Source organism: Marmota marmota, unplaced genomic scaffold (assembly GCF_001458135.2).
Source record: "Marmota marmota marmota unplaced genomic scaffold, marMar, whole genome shotgun sequence".
Taxonomy (NCBI): domain Eukaryota; kingdom Metazoa; phylum Chordata; class Mammalia; order Rodentia; family Sciuridae; genus Marmota; species Marmota marmota.
The window spans coordinates 26,752,762-26,778,197 of NW_025999900.1; the positions used below are offsets into that span (position 1 = coordinate 26,752,762).

The following is a 25,436-nucleotide window of genomic DNA, read 5'->3' on the forward strand; positions in this document are numbered from 1 at the left end:
TTAAGACCAGGGACACTGTCTTGAATGATAGGTGCTCAATAAATGATGTTAGATGAATATAGTGAATATATATGTTAGATGAATATGTAACTTTATCTCAGAGAATAGAGTATGACTACCTTTCTTAAATCTTCAGGGATCTCTGGTTTAGAAAATAAAATACACGCAAAAGTACTCAATGTTCCAAAGGGGCCCTCTCTGATTCTGTTCCCAGCAAGGCCAACTATCTAAACTAGTGAGACAGTTGAATCACTTTAGGATAATTATTTTTTTATTCATACTGTAATTTGTTAATGTGAAAAAAATTTTGGGGGGAGAGGAGGGGAGCAACCAAAAACAGTCCTGTCTTTCACCGTACAAAGGCAATTTAAGAAAAGAACGTTCTTTACAGTTTTTCACATCAGATGAACACTGAGTTTCATTATTTGAAATATTTTTTAGTATTACTAATACTTTTAGTTCTATTGCTTCCTCCTGACTACCTTCCCAGATACTTTTCTAATGCATGTAGTAGTCTTAGATAGGCATCGGCTCAGGGGATAAGTGCATGCTGTTTTTACTGTCTTTATTATTTCAGAAACATCATGTTTAATTATTAGTGCAGACACTTATGTCAGAACTGCCTTGCAATGACTCCACTCAAATATACCTCCATTTAATATACTATGAAGCAGCTTTTCAGAAGGTTATATTTTATAAACGTGCTAATTTATTCACTTTATTACAAGCCACAATCTTATCTTAAATATTAAGGAAGCCCCCACCACCATTTTCTAATAATTTGAAGCAAGAAATTTTGCTTTGTTCCTTATCCATAATTAAGTTAACTTAAGTCTTGTTCCAAATACTTTTAGAGCCTTCTTTTTTGAACACTATACTGTATTTTGCCACCAAGTGAACATGAAATTTAATGTCCATAATTTAGAAGATCTCCCTATTAACATGCCCCAAGAGTACATCAGTCTCCATTGCTATTTAAGGTCATTTTTATGCCTAATCTAGTATTCCTCCTGAGAAGAAAATAAGAAATAGAATTCTATTTTTTGAAGTATAGGTATAGTAAAAAAAAAAATGTATATCTCTCTGTCCCCTAACTCCTTTAATCTAACTACATAGTGTTTGTTGTTTTAATTCCTAACATATAAATTCATGGACCTTTTATCAAAGTGCCATACATCCCCAGAGTCCTCAGACCCCAGTGGACTAAACTCAATCATATTCTTTTCTGTTCTACTGTTAGGAGTCCATGATTCTAAATGCATTCCAGAGAGCAGCAGTAGACTGAGAGGAGCAAGTATGATAGGGAAATGTGAGGTAAAGTTCCATTTCTAATGGGCAAAGGAAAAAGTACACAAAGCATTTCAATATTTTTATTTATACTATATTAATGATTTTTAAGAATGTTCATTTTCTACAGGCTGAAATTATGTACCAAAGAATCTCTATGATTAATTCATAGTTTACCAACCTAAAGTGATACCTCCCCGTTCCACACCTCAAGTGACGATTATCTGTATTATTTCATTCAATTTATAAAACATTTATATACAGTGATACAAACTATACTCTGTGGAAGACAGATGAATATAATCTAGTATTAATCCTTATACAGTTCAAAATCTAACACAAACTTTGTCTTCTTATAAATTGGTTCATAATAAGTGCTAGTGGAAGAATACACAAAATGCTATGCTGTAAGTACTCTGGAAGGATCAATGTATCCTCATGGAGAAGGAAGTATCGTTTAGGTGAGGTACTTACTACATCATCTGCCCATAGCCTTCATCAATGTTTGCTATTGTGTTAATATTAATTATTGTTATAGTTTGGATATGCAGTGTCCTCCCCCAAAAGTTCATGAGCTACCATGTTCAGAAGTGAAATGATTAGATTATGAGCACTGTAACCTCATTGGTGGATTAATCCATCAAATAGATTAAACATTGAGAGGACTACTGTACTGGGTGGTAAACTGCAAGGAGGTGAAGCGTGGCTGGAGGAAGTAGGTCACTGGGAGTATGTTCCTGAGGATTACATCTTTCCACCTGGCTCCTTGCTCCCTCTCTGCTTCCTGACTGCCATGAGCTAAGCAGCTTTCCTCTGCTGCACCCTTCAACCATGACATTCTGCCTCACCTCAGAGCAAGAGCAAAAGTGTTGGCCATTCACAGATGGAACCCCTGAAACCATGAACCCAAAATAAACTTTTCCTTCTCTAAGTTGTTCTTATCAGGTATTTTGAACACAACTTATCACTAGTTATGCAACGTTAGCTTTCTCAACTTGGTCCTCTCATATGTAAGATGGATGCAATGATAACACCTGTAAAATGAGGATAATAACACCCACCCTGCCTACCTTCCAGAACAGTATGAGGAGCAAACAAAATTAGGAAGATGATTATTAATATGTTATTCATCTTTAATGCCTAATGTGTTATACATAGCAGAAATTCAATACAAATTTAGAAAAAGTAGAAAAGAAAGAAGGAAGAGAGGAAGGAAAGAATTGCTATTGAAATAGAAATCAGTTAAAAACTGGTTTGGTTTTATTTAATTATTCCTAGATTCATGTCCTTAAACATTTGCTTAACCTCTCTTAAATTCAGATTCTACATCTATAAAATGAAACGATTTTAATACCGCTTACCTTTCTTACTAGATTAAAAAAATACTAGGTGATTATCACAGTGTCTAAAATATAAAAATTTCAGTGCCATACAGTTGTTATACAATTTTGAGTTTTACTTTAGTTTTTGTTCGTTTGTTTGGTTTGTCAATTTGTTTACTATATATGGTTAATTCCATACTTATTTATTTATTAATATTTATTTTTTAGTTGTATTTGGACACAGAACCTTTATTTTATTTATTTATTTTATGTGGTGCTGAGGATTGAACCCAGGGTGTCGCACTTGCTAGGTGAGTGCTCTACCCCTGGGCCATAACCCCAGCCCTAATTCCATATTTAAATAAAGAATAAAACATATTTTGCTTTTTCAAGAAACAAAAGAGTTAGAACTTGCCACTTTCTAGAATTTCAAATTCTCTCTTCAGTGTGGCTCTGAATTTCAGCTTACTTCTCAAAATAGAAAAGTGAATCCTCCTTCACTGGAAAGACACCTACTATTTTAGTTTTTCAGAGTTTTGTTGTGTTTTGCCATTTCTCTCTTCAATCTACAAATCTTTCACACGTGAATTTATTCTGATAAAGCTGAGAATTTTATCCAAATCCCCTTCCTGTTTTCCACAATCCCAGTATGCTGGTAAAAACAAAACTAAGCAGTCATTTGATTCTCATAGAGTCACACACAAAACACGCAACACAAATAGAATAAAAATCCAGTTTCAGGAAGGATGGTCATGGAAGTATAGCTTCAATTCATAGAAAATATTCACAAAGCAGATGACTGAAAATCCACTGTTTCTCTGCTCCTCACACAACATATTCTTACAACTCTGCAATAATAAAGACTGATCCCAAGTAAAAACTAAACTGCTTCAAATCCAATCCACAAGTAATTGTTGAGTTCATATTGTGAGAACCATTATGTATGTGTCATGACACAGCTATGAAAACAGCATTCAGAACCATTAGCCTGAATGGCTTTTCATAGTGTGTGTGTATGTGTTTTACTGAATTTTGAACCCAAGGCCTCACACATGCTAGGCAAGTGTTCTACCACTGAGTTATATCCCTAGCCCTTTTTATTTTTGAGACAGAGTCTCAATAAGTTGCCAAGGTTGGTCTTGAACATGCAGTCCTCCTGCCTCAGCCTCCCAATTAATGGAAGTGTCAATTTTATTTGAGAATGGTAGAGTTCACTTGGATTCAAATTTACAGTATCCCTGATGAAATAATTCATCAGTAATTTTAAAAAACTGTTTAAAGTCCTATTAACATAAGCAAGAAAAATAAATTAGCTCTGTAACATTCTAATGTTCACTTGATTCACTACATCCAGAATAATTTTTCTAAAGCATGAATCTAATCATGGCAATTCCCTGAACAAACACTTCTTTTGTCCTCGAAATAAGGGTTAATTCACTTAATATGGTTTTAATAGCTATTTATCTTCATGACTAACCTCTGCTTACTTACTGGGACAAATCCTGCATCCTTTTTTTTTGCTCCAGTCTTATCTGTCTATAAGCCTGTCACTCTCTCTTACCTCTAAGTCTCTGATCTCGCCATTCCCTCTGTCTAGAACACATTCTACCCCATTCACCTATCTAATTCTGCCTCTCTTTCAAGTTTCAGGTTAGATCTACTTTTTCTGAAAAAGCCCTTCCTGTCTGAATTAGGTGTTCCTTTCTCTATCCTCCAACTAAATTTTTAAACTTACCACAGCTGGGCCTTAATGTATGTTCACTTCTCTCCATTCTCCACTATAGTCAAAGTTCCTTAAAGGTAAAGACTATGTTTTGATCACTATCATATTCTTGACACCTAGCACCTGGAATAGTAAGTGCTCAATAAGTAAGCATTAAATATTTGAAGGGGAACAAGAAGTCAGGTTAGTACCAAAAACTATGGACAGGATTTGTGTAAACTACCAGATGTGAGTTAACTCTGACCTAAAGCCTCATTCACATTAGAAGTGTCCTAGCTTCTGTTCACTACACCTAGATTCAAAGTCCAACTTAGGAACTGCTTATTTATCTACAAAGAATTCCTACGTGATCTCTTTACACTGAAAACATCCTCAAATGGTCACACTTGACAAGGCATTACTTCTCTTCAAGGAAAACACTCACCTCCTTTGTCTCTTCAGAGAAAGCCTGCAGAATGTCTGTCTGCCTGGTGTAGTTGCCATTGGCATCCTGCAGTCCTTGCAGAATGCGCTCTCTCAGAACCAGCACTGAGACTCGGAGCTGATGCCAAAGGAGCTGCACTGCGTGGATGTCCACAATCACATTGACAGAGTAAGACAGCAGCTTTAAGGAGAACTCTGTTTCAAGGAGGGCATGGATTTGCTCAACATGGTCAGAAATATCTTCACAAATGTCCTGTAGCAAAGAAAAGCAAAATATGTGAGAAGAAGTTTCCCCCATCCTGGGGTGAAAGGGGTATGGGGCTGGGGAGTTCACTCTTTTACCTGACACCAATTATCAGGGTCAATGGTAGCACATGAATAATTGGTCTTTGTTTTAGTTCAGATATATGGTCATAGGCCATACTCTTGTGTACTGGGTCTTCATACATACAGGTAAGTTGATCTTTCTCTAAACTGCAATATTGCTGTTCTTTAAGTTCAGCCAAGGTGGGGGGTTCACTTCACCAATCCACTCTCTGTTCTCTTTTATAAAGTTTGTTTGGGGTTCTAGAAGGGAACCAACAGCTGTTCTATTTTCTGTATAGAGCTCATAATGTTTCAGGATAGAAACCTCATTCAGACATCCAGCAGGAAGAAAGGTGTGGTAGTATGTGTGTTTCATAGGGACTCCGGCCCTTCTCAGTACCTGCTTATTTATCTACAAAGAATTCCTCCCCTACATCTCTATACTGACAACATTCTCCAAAGGTCACATTTGACAAGGCAAGTTCTCAGTGAACTTTGAGGTCTTCAGTGCAAGAGGCAATTGTCACTTTCCCCCAAGGACACTATTCACTATTTAAATTCACAATGAATATTTAAATTTCCAACCTATACTTTGCAAACAGAAATCCCTTTTAAGCAACAAAGCCAAACAAAATCCCAAAGATGAAAAAAAGACAAAATACATTTTTTTTCAGACCTAGACATTTTAAACAAAAACACTACTAAATCAAGGTTTCAATCTCCTTCACACATACTATTAGGTAGACAGATTTGATATCTGACATGTCACTTGCTCTTACAAGTTCCCAAATTTCCATTGTGCTGTCAGAGGCCAGAAGCATGAAATGAGTGGCATCAACAGAAACATTTACTTGGGCAATTTAAGAGACTATTAAGTATCAAAATGATGTTGGTGTCAGCTAAAAGTGCTCAGTTACACGTTTTTAGTTGTGCATCAGTGATTTTTTAAAATTAGGCTTTTAGTTATGATTTTTGTTAAGGCTAAAATTGTGTGATAGCAGTTAAGTTCTGAGACCTACCATCAGTGTCAAAACTGTCTTTCTATGCTAGAAACATGCCTTTCTGATTTTGCGTAATTCAGTAATTATTTTAGAGAAAAACTTTCAAAACTCCTCTGCATTCCACCGGAGAATGCATCTAGTTCACATTTTCCTCTCTCCATACTAAGCATACCATTATTTGAGGTAATTTCAATATTCACACTGATGAATCAATCAATGCCCTAGCACTGGATTGCCTTTACTTCACAACTTCCAGGACCTTCATGCCATAGCTCTACTCTGGGCCTTGTCATCTACCATGTAACAACATCAGAAGGTCTCCTATGTCACCTATGTCTTTATCCAACTTTTTTACTCCTGACTCTTCTAGCTCACCCAGGCCACCAGCCCCTCCACCCCTTTGCTCCATATGTGACCCCCTCCAAGTAGAGCATCTATGGGGATCACTTCAGTCACTCTCTTGGCAGTGTTTTCAACTTCCTCACCCTCTTGATTTCATAACTCAGATTTGTTAGCCTCTTTCTTTTGGGTCTCAATTTGATCCTACAGATGCAAAATACTTTACATACTTAGGAAAGAAAAAGGCTTGGGTGACCTTTATACCACCTGCTTAAAATAGCCAAACAGGCATTTCTCACCTCCCCACTCACATCCCCCAATACAAAAGGTTATATATAGCTTTGGCACCATGAAAATTTCATGCCAAAACACTTGCCATCTGTTCCTCTTGATTCAGCTTCTTCATAATGGATATATTAATGCAGTGAGAGCCAGGTCATGGGTCAAGATTGCCAGGCAACAATTCAGGGGAAACAATCTATAAGACATTATTGTGCCAGTTAATTTAGGTTCCCGCACCTGACTCCTCATAAAAGAGAGGTAAATTGGCTCAATTCTCACAGAATCAGATGAAACCTTAGGGGAAAGAAATACTCTCCCCCAAGAATCAACTTCCCTCCATTGAGTACTTTGGCAATGTACTCATGCAGTCTCTGTTGAAGTTTTTGAAACTAAATAATACATAGTTTATTAATATATAATTTTTGTATTATTTAGTGCAACTTTCTGGAGTCTATTAACTTAATTATTTTTATTCCCTGCACTCTTCCACCAATTGTGTGGTTTGACAACAAGTACAAGAACACACAAACTATAAAATAATAATTACAGGTGTGTGTGGGGGGAATTTGCTTTGAACTTTTAGTGGGAGATTTGTTTAAAGTAGGTAACTGAGCACTTCTGACCTATATACTTTTTAAATAACAGAAAAATGTGTTTTTGTTTCCCCTCTATAAAATGTTGAATGAATGTTTATGGAAAAATTAGTCCAAACTATCTAATGTTTAGCACTTTAACAATTACCAATTTGTTGTACATTCATATGAAAGAAACTGAAGATTATGGACTTTCTGTTTATTTTTATTCAGTCAGGTAACTAGGTATTAGAGACTTTCAAAAACAATATGCTGAATGGCTGCCTCTCAGCAGGAATGGTTTGCAAATTAAAGGCTCTAAGAGACTCAACCTGTTGGAGGCCTTGCAAGCTCTCCATTATTAAGGTGAAGTAGAAGCATGGGGGTGGGAGTAGAGGGGGGTTAGATTAGTCTAACTGATGCATGTGAGGAATGACTGGTGTTCAGACTCAACTGCACATGTGCCTCGAGCAAAAGCAACCTGAAACTGGCCCTGTTCACATGGCTAAAGTGCTCAATGTATTACAGATTTGCATATACTGTAGTGCAACACAGTGGAAAGTAAATAGTAATTTCAGAACAGAGCTAGTTTTTTAGGAATATAGAAAAAAATAGTCCCTTCATAACTAGAAATTTATCTACCTACCTACCTATGTATCTATCTATTCACTTTAAAGACCCATACACAAAATATTTTTCCCATCTACTTACTAAGAGAATTAACAGGAAATAAAACATTACGTTCCACAATTAGAAATTTTAAAACTTAATAAGGCAATGACTGGTTAGGCTGACACAGTAAGTAAAATTCACAGTGAAGTGTAATCACCCAAGAAATGAAATGTTTGATTTCGAATCCTTTCCTGTTTGGATAGAGAAAAGGGTGGTAGTAGGAGGTAGAAAACTGAATCTACATAAGGTCAAGAGAGGGATGAAGATGGTGAAGACTGTATGAGTGACAGACACAGAACCATATCCATCTTTGATGGAAGAGATGGTTAGGTCTACATCTGACTTATAGGACATCTTCTATAAGTCAGGTTATTTTTGGAAACTCACCTTTCATAGTATGAAATTATCCCATATCTCTTGCTCACACATAATTTTTGCTCATGTTCCTATCAGTTTCAGCCTCTCTAGCCAATGTCATCTCTGCCAGACTGTTCTTCTCTGATTTCTAGACTCCTCTTCTCAAGATATATTTGGAAAGTATATCTCTCCTGGGACAATCATACCCTGGAAAAAAATCCACCAGTTCAAGCCTTCTCTCACTCTCAAGATCCCAGATTCAGACTTTGACTTTTAAGGTTGCTTCTACTCATTGTAAGCAAGGTCCATGAACAGAGAACTGAAGGACTTTGAGAATAAGAGGGTAGAAGAAAGGCAGAATCAGAAAGAGATGGCCAAAGATCTCAAGACAAACTGTGTTAACCTTTAGAAACTTGCTTGGAGATGGACCTGTTTTCTGGTATTGTTATAAGCAAATGAAAGTTACTATATCTAACTTCTTCAGAATATTATTAAATAATAGGATGCTTCCTTCCTATAATTTATAAAGATTTCATCATCAAAAGGAGGCAGCTTCATTCCCAGAGGATTTGTTTATTTCTGTATGTGAATCTTCTCTCTAACTAGAAGACTGTTTCCCTATGTTCTCTTTTATATAATTAATGGCTGCCCATTAGTTGGTCACTCTTTTAGTCAGTTTTCCATCACCATGATAAAATACTTGAAATAAACAATGTATAAGTAAGAAAGATTTACTTTGGCTCATAGTTTCAGAGGTTTCAGTCCATGGTCCCTTGGTCCCATTGCAACACGTATATCATGGCAGCAATTACACATGGTAGAGTAAGACTATTCACCTCATGGTATCTGAGAAGCAAAGAGACAAGAAGGGGCGGGGTCCCAACATCACCTTGTAGGGCACACCCCCAATGACCTAACTTCCTTCCACCAGGCTCCACCTCCTAAGGGTTCTACCACCTCCCAACAGTGTCACAGGCTAATGACCAAGACTTCAGCTTATAGGCCTGTGGGGGACATTTAAGATATAAATCATAACAGTCGCTCAAGAATTGTGATGATATTGCTCTCCTTTTTGACAGACTAACAATGAACAAAAAATTAATTTTGGTAGATAAAATTATTTAGATTTCTTGTCTTTTTCCTTGCCTTGTGTGTTTGTTTTTTATTGTTTTGTTTGTTTGTTTTGTTTTGTTTGTATTAGGGATTGAAAACCAGGGCCTTGTGCAAGATAGGTAGGTGCTCTCCCACCAAGCTACATCCTCAGTCCTAGGTTTATTTTTCCAAATCACGAATTAACCATTGCTTTAGCTACTTGAAATCTCCTTAATTCCTACATTGATTTCATTCCCTCCTTATCCTTTCCTGAGGAAAAAAAAAAAAAAAAAAAGTTCTCCAGCAAGTTCACTTAAATGGTTATATTAACAGATGTCTTTAAAAATAACAAATTTTGTTTTTAAATTGAGGATGGTTTTTAAATGTTTTTAAAACAACTTTTTAAAATAGATACTCAAATTTTCCACAGCTCAACCCATACTTATTAAGAACAGAAGAAAAATGTCATTAGAAATTAATTACCTCACTGAATATATTGAACATGCACTAATCAATATGCTAGGAATACAAGGTGAAATAATACCTAGGTCTGCCCTTCCAGAGTTCCCTGCCTGGTTAGGGGCATGTCAGCAGAGGTTACAGTTAAGAAGATAAATGTTCATTAAGAGTACACAGACAAGGACAAAATGCCCATAAGAGCATGGGGAAAAGATGCAAAAATACTTTTTAAAGAAAGTAAAGTTTAGATCTTGAAGAAGACAACTAGGAAAATATGGCGGAGAAGAGCATTCCAAGGAGCAGTAAGTGTCTCTGTTAACTATGAACCTGTGGTTTGGCAGTGATCTCTTGGACATGGAACTAAACACAGAATTCACAGAGGAAAAAAACTGAACTTTATAAAAATTTAAAACTTCTTTTCTATGAAAGAAATTTTTTAAAATGAGATAGGTTATAGCCGGGCATGGTGGCATACATCTGTAAACCCATAGGTTCAGGAGGCTGAGGCAGGAGAATTGTGAATTCAAGCCTAACCTCAGCAACTCTGAGGTGCTAAGCAACTCAGTGAGACCCTGTCTCTAAATAAAATACAAAATAGGCTGGGGATGTGGCACAGTGGCCAAGTGCCCTGAATTTAATCCTGGATACCAAAAAAATAAAAAAAATGGAGCGGGGGCTACAGATTGGGAAAAATATTTGCAGATCAAATATTCAACAAAGAACTTATATCCAGAATATAGAAAGAATTCTCAAAATTCAACAGTAAGAAAACAACTAATCCATTTTAAAAGAGGCACAAAATTTGAACAAGCATTTTACCAACATGGATACAGTATTAAGCATGTGACTAAAATGTTTAGCCTTGTTAGCCATTATGGAAATGCAAATTAAAGCTACAATGAGATGCCAGTATGCATCTTATTAGAAGGCCTAGAATGAAAAATTACTGACAGTACCAAATGCTAAAGAGTTCCAGAGCAACTAAACTCTCCTACACTGATGATACAGGAACACAAACTGGTATAATCACTCTGGAAAAGAGTTTAGCTATTTCTTAGAGTTAAACATACAATTACATATAAACCAGAAAGCCCACTCCTGAGTGTTTATTGTAGATAAATAAAAATTTATATACACACAAAAATAAAAAAGACTAGACTTTAATTTCTCAGGAGGCTTATCCCTCCCAGCAGGCAAGAATTCCCTGGTGAGGTGCTGGCCACCACACGATAGTTATGTTCAATTATAATCCACTGATAAAAACTGTGGGGGAAAAGTGATTGTCCCCTTTACCTCCAATCTGTTTCTCCACAGGAACAAGGGGCAGGCATTTCTCCATTCATTTACCATCCCAAATAAGGTTTCTCTATCTCTTCCCCTAAAAATAATTTCATTATTTCTTTCAAAACATTCTTGACTTACATTTGTGTAACTTTAGGAACTATTCAGACACTTTTCCTAAAACAAAAGTAAGCTGAAGCCTACTGTGTATTTATTTATCTGGTACTGGGGATTGAACCCAAGGGCGCTTAACCACTGCCACATACCTTGTCTTGTCTTGTCTTTCCTTCCTTCCTTCCTTCCTTCCTTCCTTCCTTCCTTCCTTCCTTCCTTCCTTCCTTCTTTCCCTCCCTTCCTTCCTTCCTTCTCTCTTTCCTCCTCCTCCTCTCTCTCTTTAATTTTGAGACAGGGCCTCACTAAGTCTCTGTGACTGGCTTTGAACTCATGATCATCCTGCCTTACCTTTCTGAGTCACTGGAATTACAGGCATGTGCCACCACACCCAAATGAACCCTACTTTTAAAGAAAAATTCTCCTCACTCATATTTCTTTTTCTTGTCAGAGTTTCAAAAATCCTGGACCCTCATTTTATCCAGAACATTCCATTCCACTTAGGATTGAAAGTTTTCATGTTTTATAGTCAGTAAGCAAAAGAGAAGTAAATATAAAAAGGATTTTATGTACATATTTTGGTTTTACTACAAAATGCCATGTCATCATTTCTGCTCATGTTATTATGAGTTGTAGAAATTAATGATAAAAGTATCTTTACCCATATGCATACCATATGTGTATGCACTCTTAGAAAAATCTGGGAGCATATTTTTACCTAATATATGTACTTTATATTTTAAAATTCAGATCACGAGAACAACATAGTTACATGTATAAAACTTTCTTTTTTCCCATGTTTTAATTGGTACATTGTAGTTGTACATGATGGTGGGATTTTTTTTATTACATATTTGTACATTCACACAATATAACAATATCATTTGGCCAATAAACTTTCAAGTAAGTCATTTCAGCTAAAACTTGAAACTTTATTAAAAAAAAATCAACTTCCTTTTGTAGAGTATAACATTATTTTCAATTGACTATCAAAACTGTGCTTTCTCCAAAAACAAACCAACAGATGTTCTATGACAAGGTATTTTTATTTTCTAAAAACTAAACTTCCCCTTTTCCATATAGTAGCAATAAAGGATTTGATAAAGAATAACTATTAAAAAAATACCCTGTAGTTAACATCAGAGTTAACAGTGAGAAACTAGAAGCTTTCCTACTAATATAAAAAATAAAATAATAAGAATGTCCCCTCTCAATAGTTTTTCTCAATATCATATCATACTGGAAGTCCTACCTGTTACCCACCCCCCCCCAAAAAAAAAAAAAAAAAAGAAAAAAGGGAGAAGAAGAGAAAATAAAAGGTTTGCAGATTGGGAAGAAAGAAATAAAACCATCTAGTTCACAGATAATGTGATCATCTATGTAGAAAATCTGAAATAATTGACAAAAAAAAAACTCTTGGAACTAATAAGTAATTATAGCAAGGTTCTAAGATATACAAGTTAATATGTAAAAGTCAATTGCTTTCCTATACACAAGCAATGAACAAACAGAATTTAAAATAAAAAGCAAAATACCATATAAATTAGCACCCCCCAAAATGAAATACTTAGCTACAAATCTATTAAAAAGTACAAGATATATATAAGAAAAACTACAAATTTCTAATGAAAGAAATCAAACACCTGATGTAAAGCTTAATTCAATCAATAACCCAGCAAGTTATTTCTTGGACATCAACAAACTTATTCTAAAGTTTATACAAAAAGACAAAAATCCAAATAACCAACATAATACTGTATTGAAGAGAAATTCCTCTCACTTTGGTAGTAAGACTGACATTATTCAACTTCAATTTTTCAATAAATTTTGCTGGAACATTTGGATATCCACAGGAAGGAAAAGAAAAAATAAAAAGAATCTAGATGCAGATCTTTCTTCCTTCCCCTAAATGAATCATAGATCTAAGTACAAAACCTATGAAATCCTTGGAGACACCATAGAAGAAAATCTGGATCACCTTGAATTGGCAAACTATTTAGCTAAAATATCAAAAGCATAATATTTAAAATGATAAAATAAATTTCATTAAAATTAAAATTCTTTATTCTGCTAAATATACCATCAAGAGAATGAAAAGACAAGCCACAGACTTGGAGAAAATACTTACAAAAGATTCACCTGATAAAAGATCATTTTCCAAAATATACAAGTACTCTTAAACCTCAACAATAAGAGAACAACCAATTTAAAAATGAGCCCACATTAACAAAAGCAATCTACAAATTCAATGCAACCTCCATCGAAATATTAATGACTTTCTTCACAGAACTAGAAAAAAGTCCTAAAACTCATATGGAAGAATAAAAGACCAAGAATAACCAAAGCAACTCTGAGAAAAAAGCACAATGCTGGAGGCATCACAATACTCAATTTCAAATAATACTACAGAGCTATAGTAACAAAAACTGCATGGTACTGCCATAAAAGCAGACATGTTAAACCTAGTGAAATGTGTGTTAGTTGAGCTTTTCATAGCTGTGACCAAAATACCTAAAAAAGAAAAACTTAGAAAAAAATGTTTATTCTGGGCTCAAGTTTTCAGAGATTTAGTCCATGGTTAGCCAACTCCATTGCCATGGGCCTGAGGTGAGGCAGAACATCATGCAAAAGGGCATGGCAGAGGAAAGCTGTTCATTTCATGGCAGTCAGGAAGCAGAGAGCAAGAAAGCAGGGACAATATATAGTCCAAGGGAATTCCCCCGTTGACCAGCTTCCTCCAGCAACATCTCACCTTCCTACAGTTACCACCCAGTAATCCATTCAGTTGATGAGGTTATAACTCTCACAATATAATCTTTATGCCTCTGAACATTCTGCTTTCAAAACATGAGCTTTGGGGCTGGGATGTGGCTCAAGCCGTATTGCGCTCGCCTGGCATGCGTGCAGCCTGGGTTCGATCCTCAGCACCACATACAAACAAAGATGTTGTGTCCGCCGAAAACTAATAAATAAGTATTAAAAAAATTAAAAAAAAAAAAAAAAAACATGAGCTTTGTGGGGGACATTTCTAGATCCAAACCATAACAGATAGATTACAAAGAGACAAATCCACACAGATACAGTCATCTGACCTTCGACAAAGGTGCCAAAAACAGATTGGAGAAAAGAGACAGCCTTTTAAACAAATAGTTCTGGAAAAAGTGAATATCCATATGTAGAAGAATAAACCTAGATCCCTATATATCCCCCTAAAGAAAATTCAATTCAAAATGGATCAAAGACCTAGGAATTAGACCCAAAACTTTGCATGTACTAGAAGAAAACAGGACAACAATCCAAAATGTAGGTACAGGCAACAGCTTCTTCAATGGGATTCCTAAAGTTCAGCAAATAATGCCAAAAAATTAATAATTGGGATCATACCAAATTTAAAAGCTTCTGTCCAGCAAAAAAAAAGAAAAAAAAAGAATTTGGAGAGTGAAGAGAGAGTCTACAGAATGGGAAAAAATCTTTACAAGCTACTCTTCTGACAGAGGACTAATATCCAGAATATATAAAAAGCTCAAAAAAATTGATAAATGGGCAAAAGAACTAAACAGACATTTTTCAAAATAAGAAACACAAATGGCCAAAAATATATATTAAAAAATGTTCAACATCTTTAGCAATCAGAGAAATGCAAATCAAAACTACACTGAGATTTCAACTCACTCCAATTACAATGGCAATCATTAAAAATACAAACAATAATATATGCTAGAAAGGATTCATGAGAAAAGTAATAGTTATACATTGCTGGTGATATTGTTAATTACTACAACCACTGTAGAAATCAAAAGGAGGTTCCTCAAGGACTAGGAACAGAACCACCATATGACCCAGCTCTCCCACTCCTTGATACATATCCAAAAGAACTAAAGTCCACATAGTATGCAATACATGTATACCCATGTCTATAGCAGTGCAATTCATAATAGCAAAGTTATGGATCCAGCCTAGATGTCCATCAACAGATGAATGAATAAAGAAATATAGTATATGTACACAATGAAATTTTACTCTACCATTAAAAATGAAATTATATCATTTTCAGGAAAATAGATGGACATGGACAGCATCATGTTAAATGAAATAAACCAGACTTTGAAATTCAAGGGTCACGTGTTTTCTCTCATGAGCTTTGTAGGGAACATTTTTAGATCCAAACCCTAACAGATTACAAAGGGACAAATCCACACAGATACAGTCATCTGACCCTTGACAAAGGTGCCAAAAACAGACTGGAGAAAAGAGACAGCCTTTGAGGCTAGGAATAAAAAGGGAATCTCATCAAAGTAGAGGGAAGCCCAGTAGAATAAAGGAAAGGAATCAGGGAAGGGAAGAGAAAAGGGCAAGGGAGGTACAATGGAATGAAATTGATATAATTATGTTATGTGCATGTAAAAATATGTCACAATTAATCCTACCATTATTTATAATATACCAATAGATTTTTTAAAAATAAAATAAAAATTAAAACAATAGAAATGGACTTGTCAGGCTCAGTGGTGCAAATCTGTAATCCAGTGCCTTGGGAGGCTGAGGCAGAAGGATTGCAAGTTCAAGGCCAGCCTTGACAACTTAGCAAGACATGGTCTCAAAATAAAGGATAAAAAGTGTTGGGGATATAGCTGAGTGGTTGAGTGCTTGCCTAGCAGTGCAAGGCCCTGAATTCAATCCCCAGTTTTAAAAAAAAATGACAAAATTTTTAACAGCTACCTCACTAAAGAAGGTATACAGATGACAAGTAAGCATATGAAAAGATGCTTCACATCATATGTCATTAGGGAAATAAAAATTAAAAGAATGATGCAATATCATTATATACCTTTTGAATAGCCAAAATCCAGAACACTGACACCACCAGATGCTGGTAAGGAATAACAGGAAATCTCATTCATTGCTGATGGGAATGCAAAATGGTAGAGCCACTTTGGAAGACAGTTTGGTGGTTTTCTTACAAAGCTCTGCATACATTCTTACCATACAACCCAGAAATTGTGCTCCTTGGTTTTTACCCAAAGAAGTCCAAAACTTATGTCTATGCGAAAACCAGAACATAAATGTTTATAGCAGCTTCACTCATAACTGCCAAAACTTGGAAGCTACCAATATGTTTTTAAATAGATGAATGAATAAATAAATCATGGTGCATCCAGATAATGGATATTATTCATTGCTAAAAAAAGTACTATCAATCCATGAAATATGTAAATGCTTATTACTGAGTGAAAGAAGCCAATCTGAAAAGGGTATATACTATAGGATTCCTCCTACATGACCTTATAGAAAAGGCAAAACTATTAGGGCAGTAAAAAGAGCAGTGTTTTCCAGAGGTTTGGGGTGAGGAAGGAAGGAAGGGTAGAATTGGTAAGCCAAAGAGGAGTTTATTTCAGTGAAACTATCTTGTAAACCATAAAGGTAGATATATTATAACATTATACTTTTGTCAAAATGCATAGAATGAGTGAACCTAATATTAACTATGAATTCTGGATAATAATGATATGTTGGTATAGGCTCATCAGTTGTAACAAATGTACTCTGGTGGCTTATGTTGATAATGGGGTATCCTATGTCGGGGCACGGAGTACTCAAAATATTTCTATGTCTGGTTCTCATTTTGCTGTGAACCTAACACTACTCTATAATAATGATCAAGTCCTAAAAAACACAAATCAGATCATCCCTTTTTTTCTTTCCTCTAACAAATACACTTTTCTAATGGAACTACATTTTTTTTTTCTTCTACTTCATTCTTCTAGATGTAGTGGCTATAACAGACAATAGTAGGAAGAGTGGTGAGTTTTATGATCATCAGTACTTCTCTTAAAAGTTTGAATAAATCTGTAATGGTAATTCTTTTTTACTGCTAGAATCATGTGAATGGGATAATTTAAATGGGATCATTTATGCAGAAATGATTTTGTTGTTATAATTAATTACACTCATCCATCTCCCTGACTAGACTATGCATTCCTACTAGCAGGAAATGTGTCCTGTCTTTGCATCTATAATGCCACATAACTAGGATACTGCCACGCATTGGGCAATGTTCAAAGGATGTTTGCAGAATTGAATTCAGTTGTACAAAATATATTTCACAAATCAAGAGGAAAGTAAGTAGTGGTTCTGATTCCTCTTTAAAGATATCTACACTTATCAGCACATGGTCAGTAAATGTAATTGACATTGATTGAATCATCTCCTGTTTTGATTACGAGAAGTGTATAAAAGCATGCAGATTTGGAAGAGTGGGGAAAGAGATAGAAAGAGGAGGATGAAGATACTGAATACATTAGCAGTCTTCATACTTCACCTTCATGCCACAGAAAATCTCCTTTGCCTTCAACTGAGGAAGGACCGTTTAGAAGCAATGGCAGGCCAGGACTGGAGGTGTGGCTCGGTGGTACAGAGCTTACCTCGTATTTATAAGGCCCTCTGTCTGATCTTCAGCACCAATTAAAGGAAAGGAAAAAAAAAAGTAATGATAGGTCAAACCTGATCTATCCAGATGTGAACTGTACTGCTTTCCATGATTTGAAAAGGTTTTGCTTAAAGTTGTTATTTAAAAGCTTCAGAAGATTGATTTAACTATGACTTTAAATCTCAAATCCCAAATTCTGACTTATTTGTGTGTGTGTGGCAGGGGTGGGGTGGGGTTGGGGGAGGACTAAGCAAAATGTTCAGAGGAAAACTGACCATCACTATGGAGAGATTGTTTTACAACTTCATCACTTATTTACATTCACTGTTTTATATGACTTTACTAAATATAGGTTCAAAACCCGAGTTTCAGCTAGGTGCAGTGATATATGCCTATAATCCCACCTACTTGGTAGGCAGAGGCAGGAAGATTCCAAGTTTGAAGCTAGCCTAGACAATACAGCAAGACTCCAACTCAAAGAATAATAAAAAATCTGAGTTACTTCATGAATAAAAGTCATAGCTATGGCCTTGACTCTCAAAGGCTTATCTGGAAATTCTCAGAAGATTTGTACTTTTCCCAAGACATAGTTATAGAACTGATGCTTTGGCAGTGCCTCAGACAGAAATCAAGAGAGAAGTCAGTGGTGTTTTTTATATAGCAATGTGCTTGTTTATCATGCAAATTCCTAGGTGCCTCCTTTTGATGGCAGCTGGGACCAAACAAATAACCTACATTTTCTTAAGCATGTGGTGGTTTTCTATGCACAACACATTGAAAAACCCAGGGACAGAAATGGGTCATCTATCTAGGCTGACTAGCACAGAAACAGGAACTAGAGCAAGCCTGCAGCTACTATTATAAGGCCCTAGGCAAGCTGAAAGGTAATACTACTAACATTACACAGGTGTATCAAAGGTATAATTTACATTTTTTCATGCACCAGAAAATAATTTCCACAATTTTATTTATCCAATGCTGAGAGTGTTATGATAATCTCTAGAGCAGAGTCAGGGTTTTGGGTTTTTCTAACATGCCTCTTTTTTCCCTCACAGTTTTATTGCAGAATGAAATCGATACAGAATACCACAAAAAATATAGAAAGACCAATGGAGATACATTCTGAAAAATGTGTCACCAGACAATTTCATTATTGTGCAAACATCCCAAAGTGTACTTGCATAAACCTAGGTGCCAATCATTGGATGTGGCCTGATGCAAAGAAGTCACGTGATAAACACAAGTTGTATGAGGCTGCTGCTAGTGTAACACAGCATACTGTTTCACAGTGAACTTTTTTTAATAAATAGGAATATACTTTAATGAGTAATAGTTTAGTAAATACAGAAACCAATAACAATCATTTATTATCAAGTATAGTGAATTATATATAATTGCCTAGTATTAATACTTATTAATTAATACATAATTTGTCTAGTTTCAAATATTTATTTGTATAAGTATTTATAATTGTCTGTGATATACTTTTTTAAAATATTTTTTTAGTTGTCAATAGACCTTTATTTTATTTGTTTATATGTGGTGCTGAAAATCGAACCCAAGGCCTCACACATGCTAGGCAAGCGCTCTACCGCTGAGCCACAACCCCAGCCCCTGTCTGTGCTCTACTTTTTTTACTGGCAGTGCAGAAGGTTTGTTTACACCAGCATTACCATAAAATGTGAGCAATGTGTTACACTATGATACTAGAACAGTTACAGCATCATGAGGCAATAGGAATTTTTCAGCTCCATTATATTTAATCTTATGGATTAAATATTATGCAGCCAATTGTTAACTGAAATGTTATTTTGTTGTACATAACTTTATTTATCTATCCCTATATATGTGACATAATAAATTGTATATGGCAAACATTCTTAGAACAAACCACCCAGCTCAAAATTTAGAACTTGTCCAGCCATCTCAGAAGTACTTCCATGGGTCCTCTCCCCATCACAGACCCTGCATCCCATCAAAAGTGACCATTGTCCTGACTTGCACAGCAATCACTCCCTTGCATCTCTTTCTGGTTTTAGCACTCAAGTATACACACCCGGATACAGTTTTTAACTTGATACATATTTTAAGTCTCTTGTAATCTGAAGGGTCCATCTGAATTCCTTTCTTTCATATAATTTATTGGTTAAAGAACCTGGAATGTTAGACCTGCAAGTTCCCCACGATTTGGATTTGTTGATTGAAGCCACATGAAGCAGTCCATCATGTTGGTTCCTCTGTCCTCTTTATTTCCTACAAATTGACAGCCAAATACTGAGGACAAATTAGTGTAAGTTCAATTTTTTTGACAAAACTGTATGTACTATTGTGTTTTCTCATCAACGCACTTAATTTTGATTTTTTTTTTGTGCTCTTTTTTGAAAATTGATGATATCAACTATTTTGGTAGTTGATGGTCAGTGTATAGATCTGTTAATGCATTAGGGTTTATAAGAGGTTGATATTCTCATATTTTATTTATTAGTTGGAATAACTTTATCAGAAAATGATTCTCTTTATAACTATTTTAATACATTGGTACAATTCATTAATGAAAATTGAAAATATAGCTACCAAAAACCTTTTTCATATCTCTAAAAAATTCTTGTAAAATTACTGCTATTTCCTGCCATTAGTAGATTAAACACTAGACTGGGAATCAGAAGACCTAAATTTCCTGACTCAGGGACACTGAAAGGTATCACTCTGGCTCCTGCAGGTCACCCTGCTCTAGGCTCTGAATAACAGAGCAGATCCATACCACCAGACTGAGAAGGAAAGAATTATGGTTCATTCAGAATTAGGGCCGAGACCATCATGTACCACCCCAGGGTTAATGTCTTAAACAGTCTTTTTGGTTATCTTTTCCTCAGTTACCATGGTGTGTCCTCCACCCTCCAACTCTCCCCCAATCAGCAACGCAAACACACATATTCCTTTCAGTCTCATTTTCATCTGCCTATATACCACCCACTACTCTTTCTACTTTATAATCATTTAAGAATTTACCTTCCAAAATATTTATCAATATCTAATACCAATTTTGATTTATTATATCTAAGCTAGAAAATTTCTAACTCTGTTGAAAGACTCTCTGAAGCATTTCTAGGTTTAAAGAGCTCTATAGTTCATTTATAAATGCTTTCTCTTTTTCATAAATACTTTTTATATGAGGAGAAAGAAGTTAAAGAGATCCAGGTTCTATTTGGGATTTCACTGCTGATTCATGATGTGACCTTGGTTAGGTCAACCTCTTTCTTAGATGTACTTTTTATATATTTAGATCACTAAGTCCATGGCACAGCATCTAAGGATGTGTTTCTATCTTCCTCCCCCGTATAAACATCCGCAGCATCTAGCTTGGCTGTTGATTTGTATTTAAACACCTACAACATGCCCGTTGAGAGTTAATATTATAGACACAAGTTTTTAAGTCTCACATCTGAGAGTCTAGACCAGGGGACCAGGGAATGAAACCTATGGGAATAGAATCCTATGAAGAGCCAATTTTAGAGGACATGGTTAGGACCTTGTAAGTGAGATAACAACCAATTCAGATTCTGAAGCCAATGTCACCCTTTCATGTAGGAAAGATGGAAATACAAGTCTCAACTGACCTTCTAGAAACTTCCCATTGCCTCCTATTGACTCAATAATTTCATTTCTGAGAATTTCTCCTTAGGCAATAATAGATTTAGTAACTAAAATGTTATCACAGAGTTGTTCATAATGGTGAAAATTATAACAACCACAAGATCTAACGAGGAGATGGGTTTAACATGATGTTTTATTCCATATGATGAGAAAATACAGAGGCTAAAAATGATGTGGCAAAATATATTTAATGGCATCAGAAGATGTTCAAGATATATATATGTATATATATACATATATATATACAGATATATATATATATTTTAATTGTCAATGTACTTTATTTTCTTTATTTATATGAAGTGCTAAGAATTGAATCCAGTGCCTTACTCATGCTAGGCAAGCATGAGTACCACTGAGCCACAATCTCAGCCCTCAAGATATATTTTTAACTGAGAAAAAGTTGTAAGAGTTCTATAAAAAATAAAAACGAGTTCTATAAAAAAATGTAGCTATGTATACTCAGAAAGAATTTTAAAAGATGTCAAAGCTGTTCATAATATTTTCTCTAGGTGGCAGCATTACAAATGATTTTCATCACACTATTTTATTATACTATTTTAAAACACAAATCTGTATGTTTTAAACTTTCACCACTGGAAATTTGTTTCTTTTGTGAGAAATAAAAAAAAATAAAAGTTAAACAACTAAAGTTATTTCCAAGGCAGAACAACAGTCAAAGAATGCAGGTCAAACTATGCATAATAATAATATGAACTACAATATCAAGGTAGCCGAAGCATACCAATGCCAAATCAACAGGATACTTAGAGTCCCAGCATTCTCTTTGTATAAGAAGAAACCTGTTACTTCATTCATAGTTATCTTCTTTTCATTCTCTTAAGTTTCTATGTCAGGTGGCCAAGTGTTATTTATCAGTCAGGTATCAACAGATAAATAATACTTCACTAACACTGATTATTAAGACTTCTGTTGACTTTTATTGCTTTTTCCCCCCCTTTAAATTTAGCAAGATTGAGATAGATAGAGATAAAAGAACAGAAGTGAGAGTGGGAATGTAAACATTTTCATCCCTTTCTCCCTTTTAATTTGATCGATTGGTTTATACTACAGCACAGCAGAATAGGTCACCAAACCTCCTCTGTGTTTTCATACAAACCCACAAAGGGAGGAGATGTTTTTGAAGGCAGGTTTCACCACTTGACAAAGCCAGACCTTGTCACTTCAGGATTGACCCTGACACCCTGTGATTCAGAATCTCCTACTTTCTGCCTTTGGGTAATTACTGGGAGAGTGAAGACATCTGAGGACTTTGTGTTCCTTTGGAGGCATACTTTACATGACTAAAATTCCAATCTTTCACAATTTCTTATGAATTATTGGAATATATAACTTTTATAATTAATATATATAAATGTTTATTTTCATTAACCCAAATGTACTGGTAGATATTTGTTCCCCTCACCCAGGAGAATCAATATGAACAAAATGTATATATCTAGAACATTTTCTGAAAAAATTAATGCTTAGCATCAAAGCCCAAATTAAAATACAGAATTCAGCTTATATCTTAGTTAAGAAAATCTATTTTGATATTTTGCCTGCTGCATGCTCAACTGACTCTCCATTTTAGAACTACTCTTAGGCAAGCCCTAGACACACAAAATAAGATGAAAGTTATTGAATTCCAATAATGTGGTTTTAAATCTACCCTCATTGCCCTTTTCCAGAGGTTCCTCTGGGAAATAAAAATGGATCAAAATAACATATCTGACCAAGAAATGCAGCAAGCATCCATTATTAATAGCTCAATGACATACCAAAATGGAGGAGGAAAGGTCCATTCAAATAATCCTATAGCACTGATTCAATCTCCTCAAAAGACAATGTACTTTACTTTTGAAATCAGCTATCAGTTAAGAAACAAATTAAATTCCAACAGACTCTTCAAACTTCCAGATTACTTGTATCTATAAAGTCTATTTTAACTCATTGCTTATTTAAATTGACCACAAACTTAGTGAGGAAGAATTTTCTTCTCTCCGATTACACACCCAGGGTTCTATTCCTATCAAACAATAAGCAGAGTTTCAGAAAGCATACAAAAGGAAAAGCAGGACCAATAAATGAGCTCTGAGCAAGCACAAACACCAACTAAACCTCAACTCATTCCTTTCGACATTTAATCCATGATTAACAAATTCTTCCTTATAGCACCCTAAATCTTATGTCTATCCCACACCTACTTAACTGCAGACAGAAACCATTCTGTGAAATGCCTAGCAAAAATCCAGATGTACACAGTATATTAATAAATAAAGTACATAATTAAAGAAACAAAAGGGACAATCAAGCTGGAGATACAGAAAACATAAGAAAAGACTACACGAGAGATTTACTAGGATGGGACAACTTACAGTATTTCTCTATGATTTAGGCTTTACCTAAATTCCAAAAAAAAAAAAAAAAAAGGCAGATTGCAGGTGACTTACAAACAGTAGAATGTACTATTCATATTTATAAAAAAATATACAGGCAGGAGAGAAAAATGAGCAAGACACGTATTAGTCAGCTTTATGCTGTGACCAAATACCTGACAGGAACAACGTAAGAGAAGGGAAAGTTTATTTTGGCTCCCAGTTTAAGAGTCCATGGCCAGCTGACTCCATTGATCTGGGCCCAAGGTAAGGCAGCACATCATGGTAGAAGGAGGATATGATGGAGTATGATGGAGGGAAGCTGTTCAGGATATGGCAGCTGGAAAGCAGAGAGAGGGAAGGGAGAAGAGACCACAGGGAAAATGCACCCTTCAAGGATACGCACCCCCAGGAATCCACCTCCTTCACCCATGCCCTACCTGCTTACCGTTTCTACCCAGCCTATTGGAACTAGGATGAATTGATGAGGTTACAGCTCTCACAGTTTAATCATTTTACCACCTAACATTCCTGCACTGACATAGGAATTTTATGAGGACACCTCATAGCCACAACATAACAACATTTAAAATGAGATAGTTACTGCAAGTGAGCACTTAGTTTAGCTCTGTGAAAGAAGGAAAAAATGTGTGGCCAAAAGTAGATGGCTGAAGACAGTGAACTAGTACGGGAAATTAGAGACATAAAGGGATTACTAACAGTTAAGACAAGAGGGTAGCAGCAGATGATTTCTGCAACAGAGTGAAAAAAAAGGAAGATCTGGAACACCTAAGCAGATATCTTGCTTCTTTAGAATTTTCATGGCATCTTTCTAACAATTTAGACTCTGGGAGGCAAAGCCAAGGTTTAACAGAGAAAGCTAGGTAAATAGAGGTCTACTCTGGAAAGGGCTGATCTCAATAATCAGAAAGAAAACACTAACAACATGGAAATTTACCAAAAAAAAAAAAAATGTATCTCTGAAGCTAACAAAATGTGAACTCTGTAATTAAGTTTTGTCCTTGCTGCTTGTCCACCTGCTCACAGTCTATGGAAGATCTGTGCTCACACAATGTCAAGATAGTTCTCACACTCCAAACAGAGGTAAAAGGTATGTGTAGGATGATTTTGTCCAGAGGGACTTCTTTTCCTCTTTTCTCCCTTGAGTTAATGAAAGGTCAAGATCTATCAGTGACCCCAGGAGAACCTCTGTGCTAACCTGCCCCTGGGGTTTCATTACGAAGCTCCAAAAAGTGAGAATTATGTTGGCTAGCTTGACTCCAGTGATTTCCCTCACTGGAGCTAGAACTGACTTGTAAAATAAATGAAGCTTTCTCGAAATAAACAAACATTCTGTTATTATATGGTAAGGGCCAAGAGGCCATTTGATGTTGAGGGGAAAAAAAGTAATTAAGCATTTCATTATGATAGCATTTGTTCTCTACAGAACAAATAGGCCTATCTACATGGAAAATACTGGTACAGATGAGTCTAAGATCTATAAATAGGCAATATAAGTGGTGGAACAAAAGCTGAGAAACATCATGTGAGTAAAAAGCAAAAAAAAAAAAAGTACACAAAGAAAATATACCAACATATCTCTAGGGAATAGGAACTGTAGGTAATTTTTTGCTTCATATGTATCTGTTTGTTTATATATTATAATTTATTAAAGAAATAAAATAATTTGGTGGGTTTTGTGGATTGTTTGCTTGTTTTTCAGCATATATAAAAAGATCCAGCATTTTAT

The 25,436-nt window shown here is 35.4% G+C and overlaps 1 protein-coding gene across 1 annotated transcript in view; it reads right to left on the reverse strand.

Annotated features, from left to right (window-relative positions):
- Akap6 (A-kinase anchoring protein 6) overlaps positions 1 to 25,436 on the reverse strand; it is a 516,193-nt gene that overhangs the window by 287,875 nt on the left and 202,882 nt on the right. Inside the window, exon 4 of the mRNA XM_048798442.1 lies at positions 4,757 to 5,008. Within this exon, the coding sequence (XP_048654399.1) occupies positions 4,757 to 5,008 (252 nt within the window). The remainder of the gene's footprint in view (positions 1 to 4,756; positions 5,009 to 25,436) is intronic.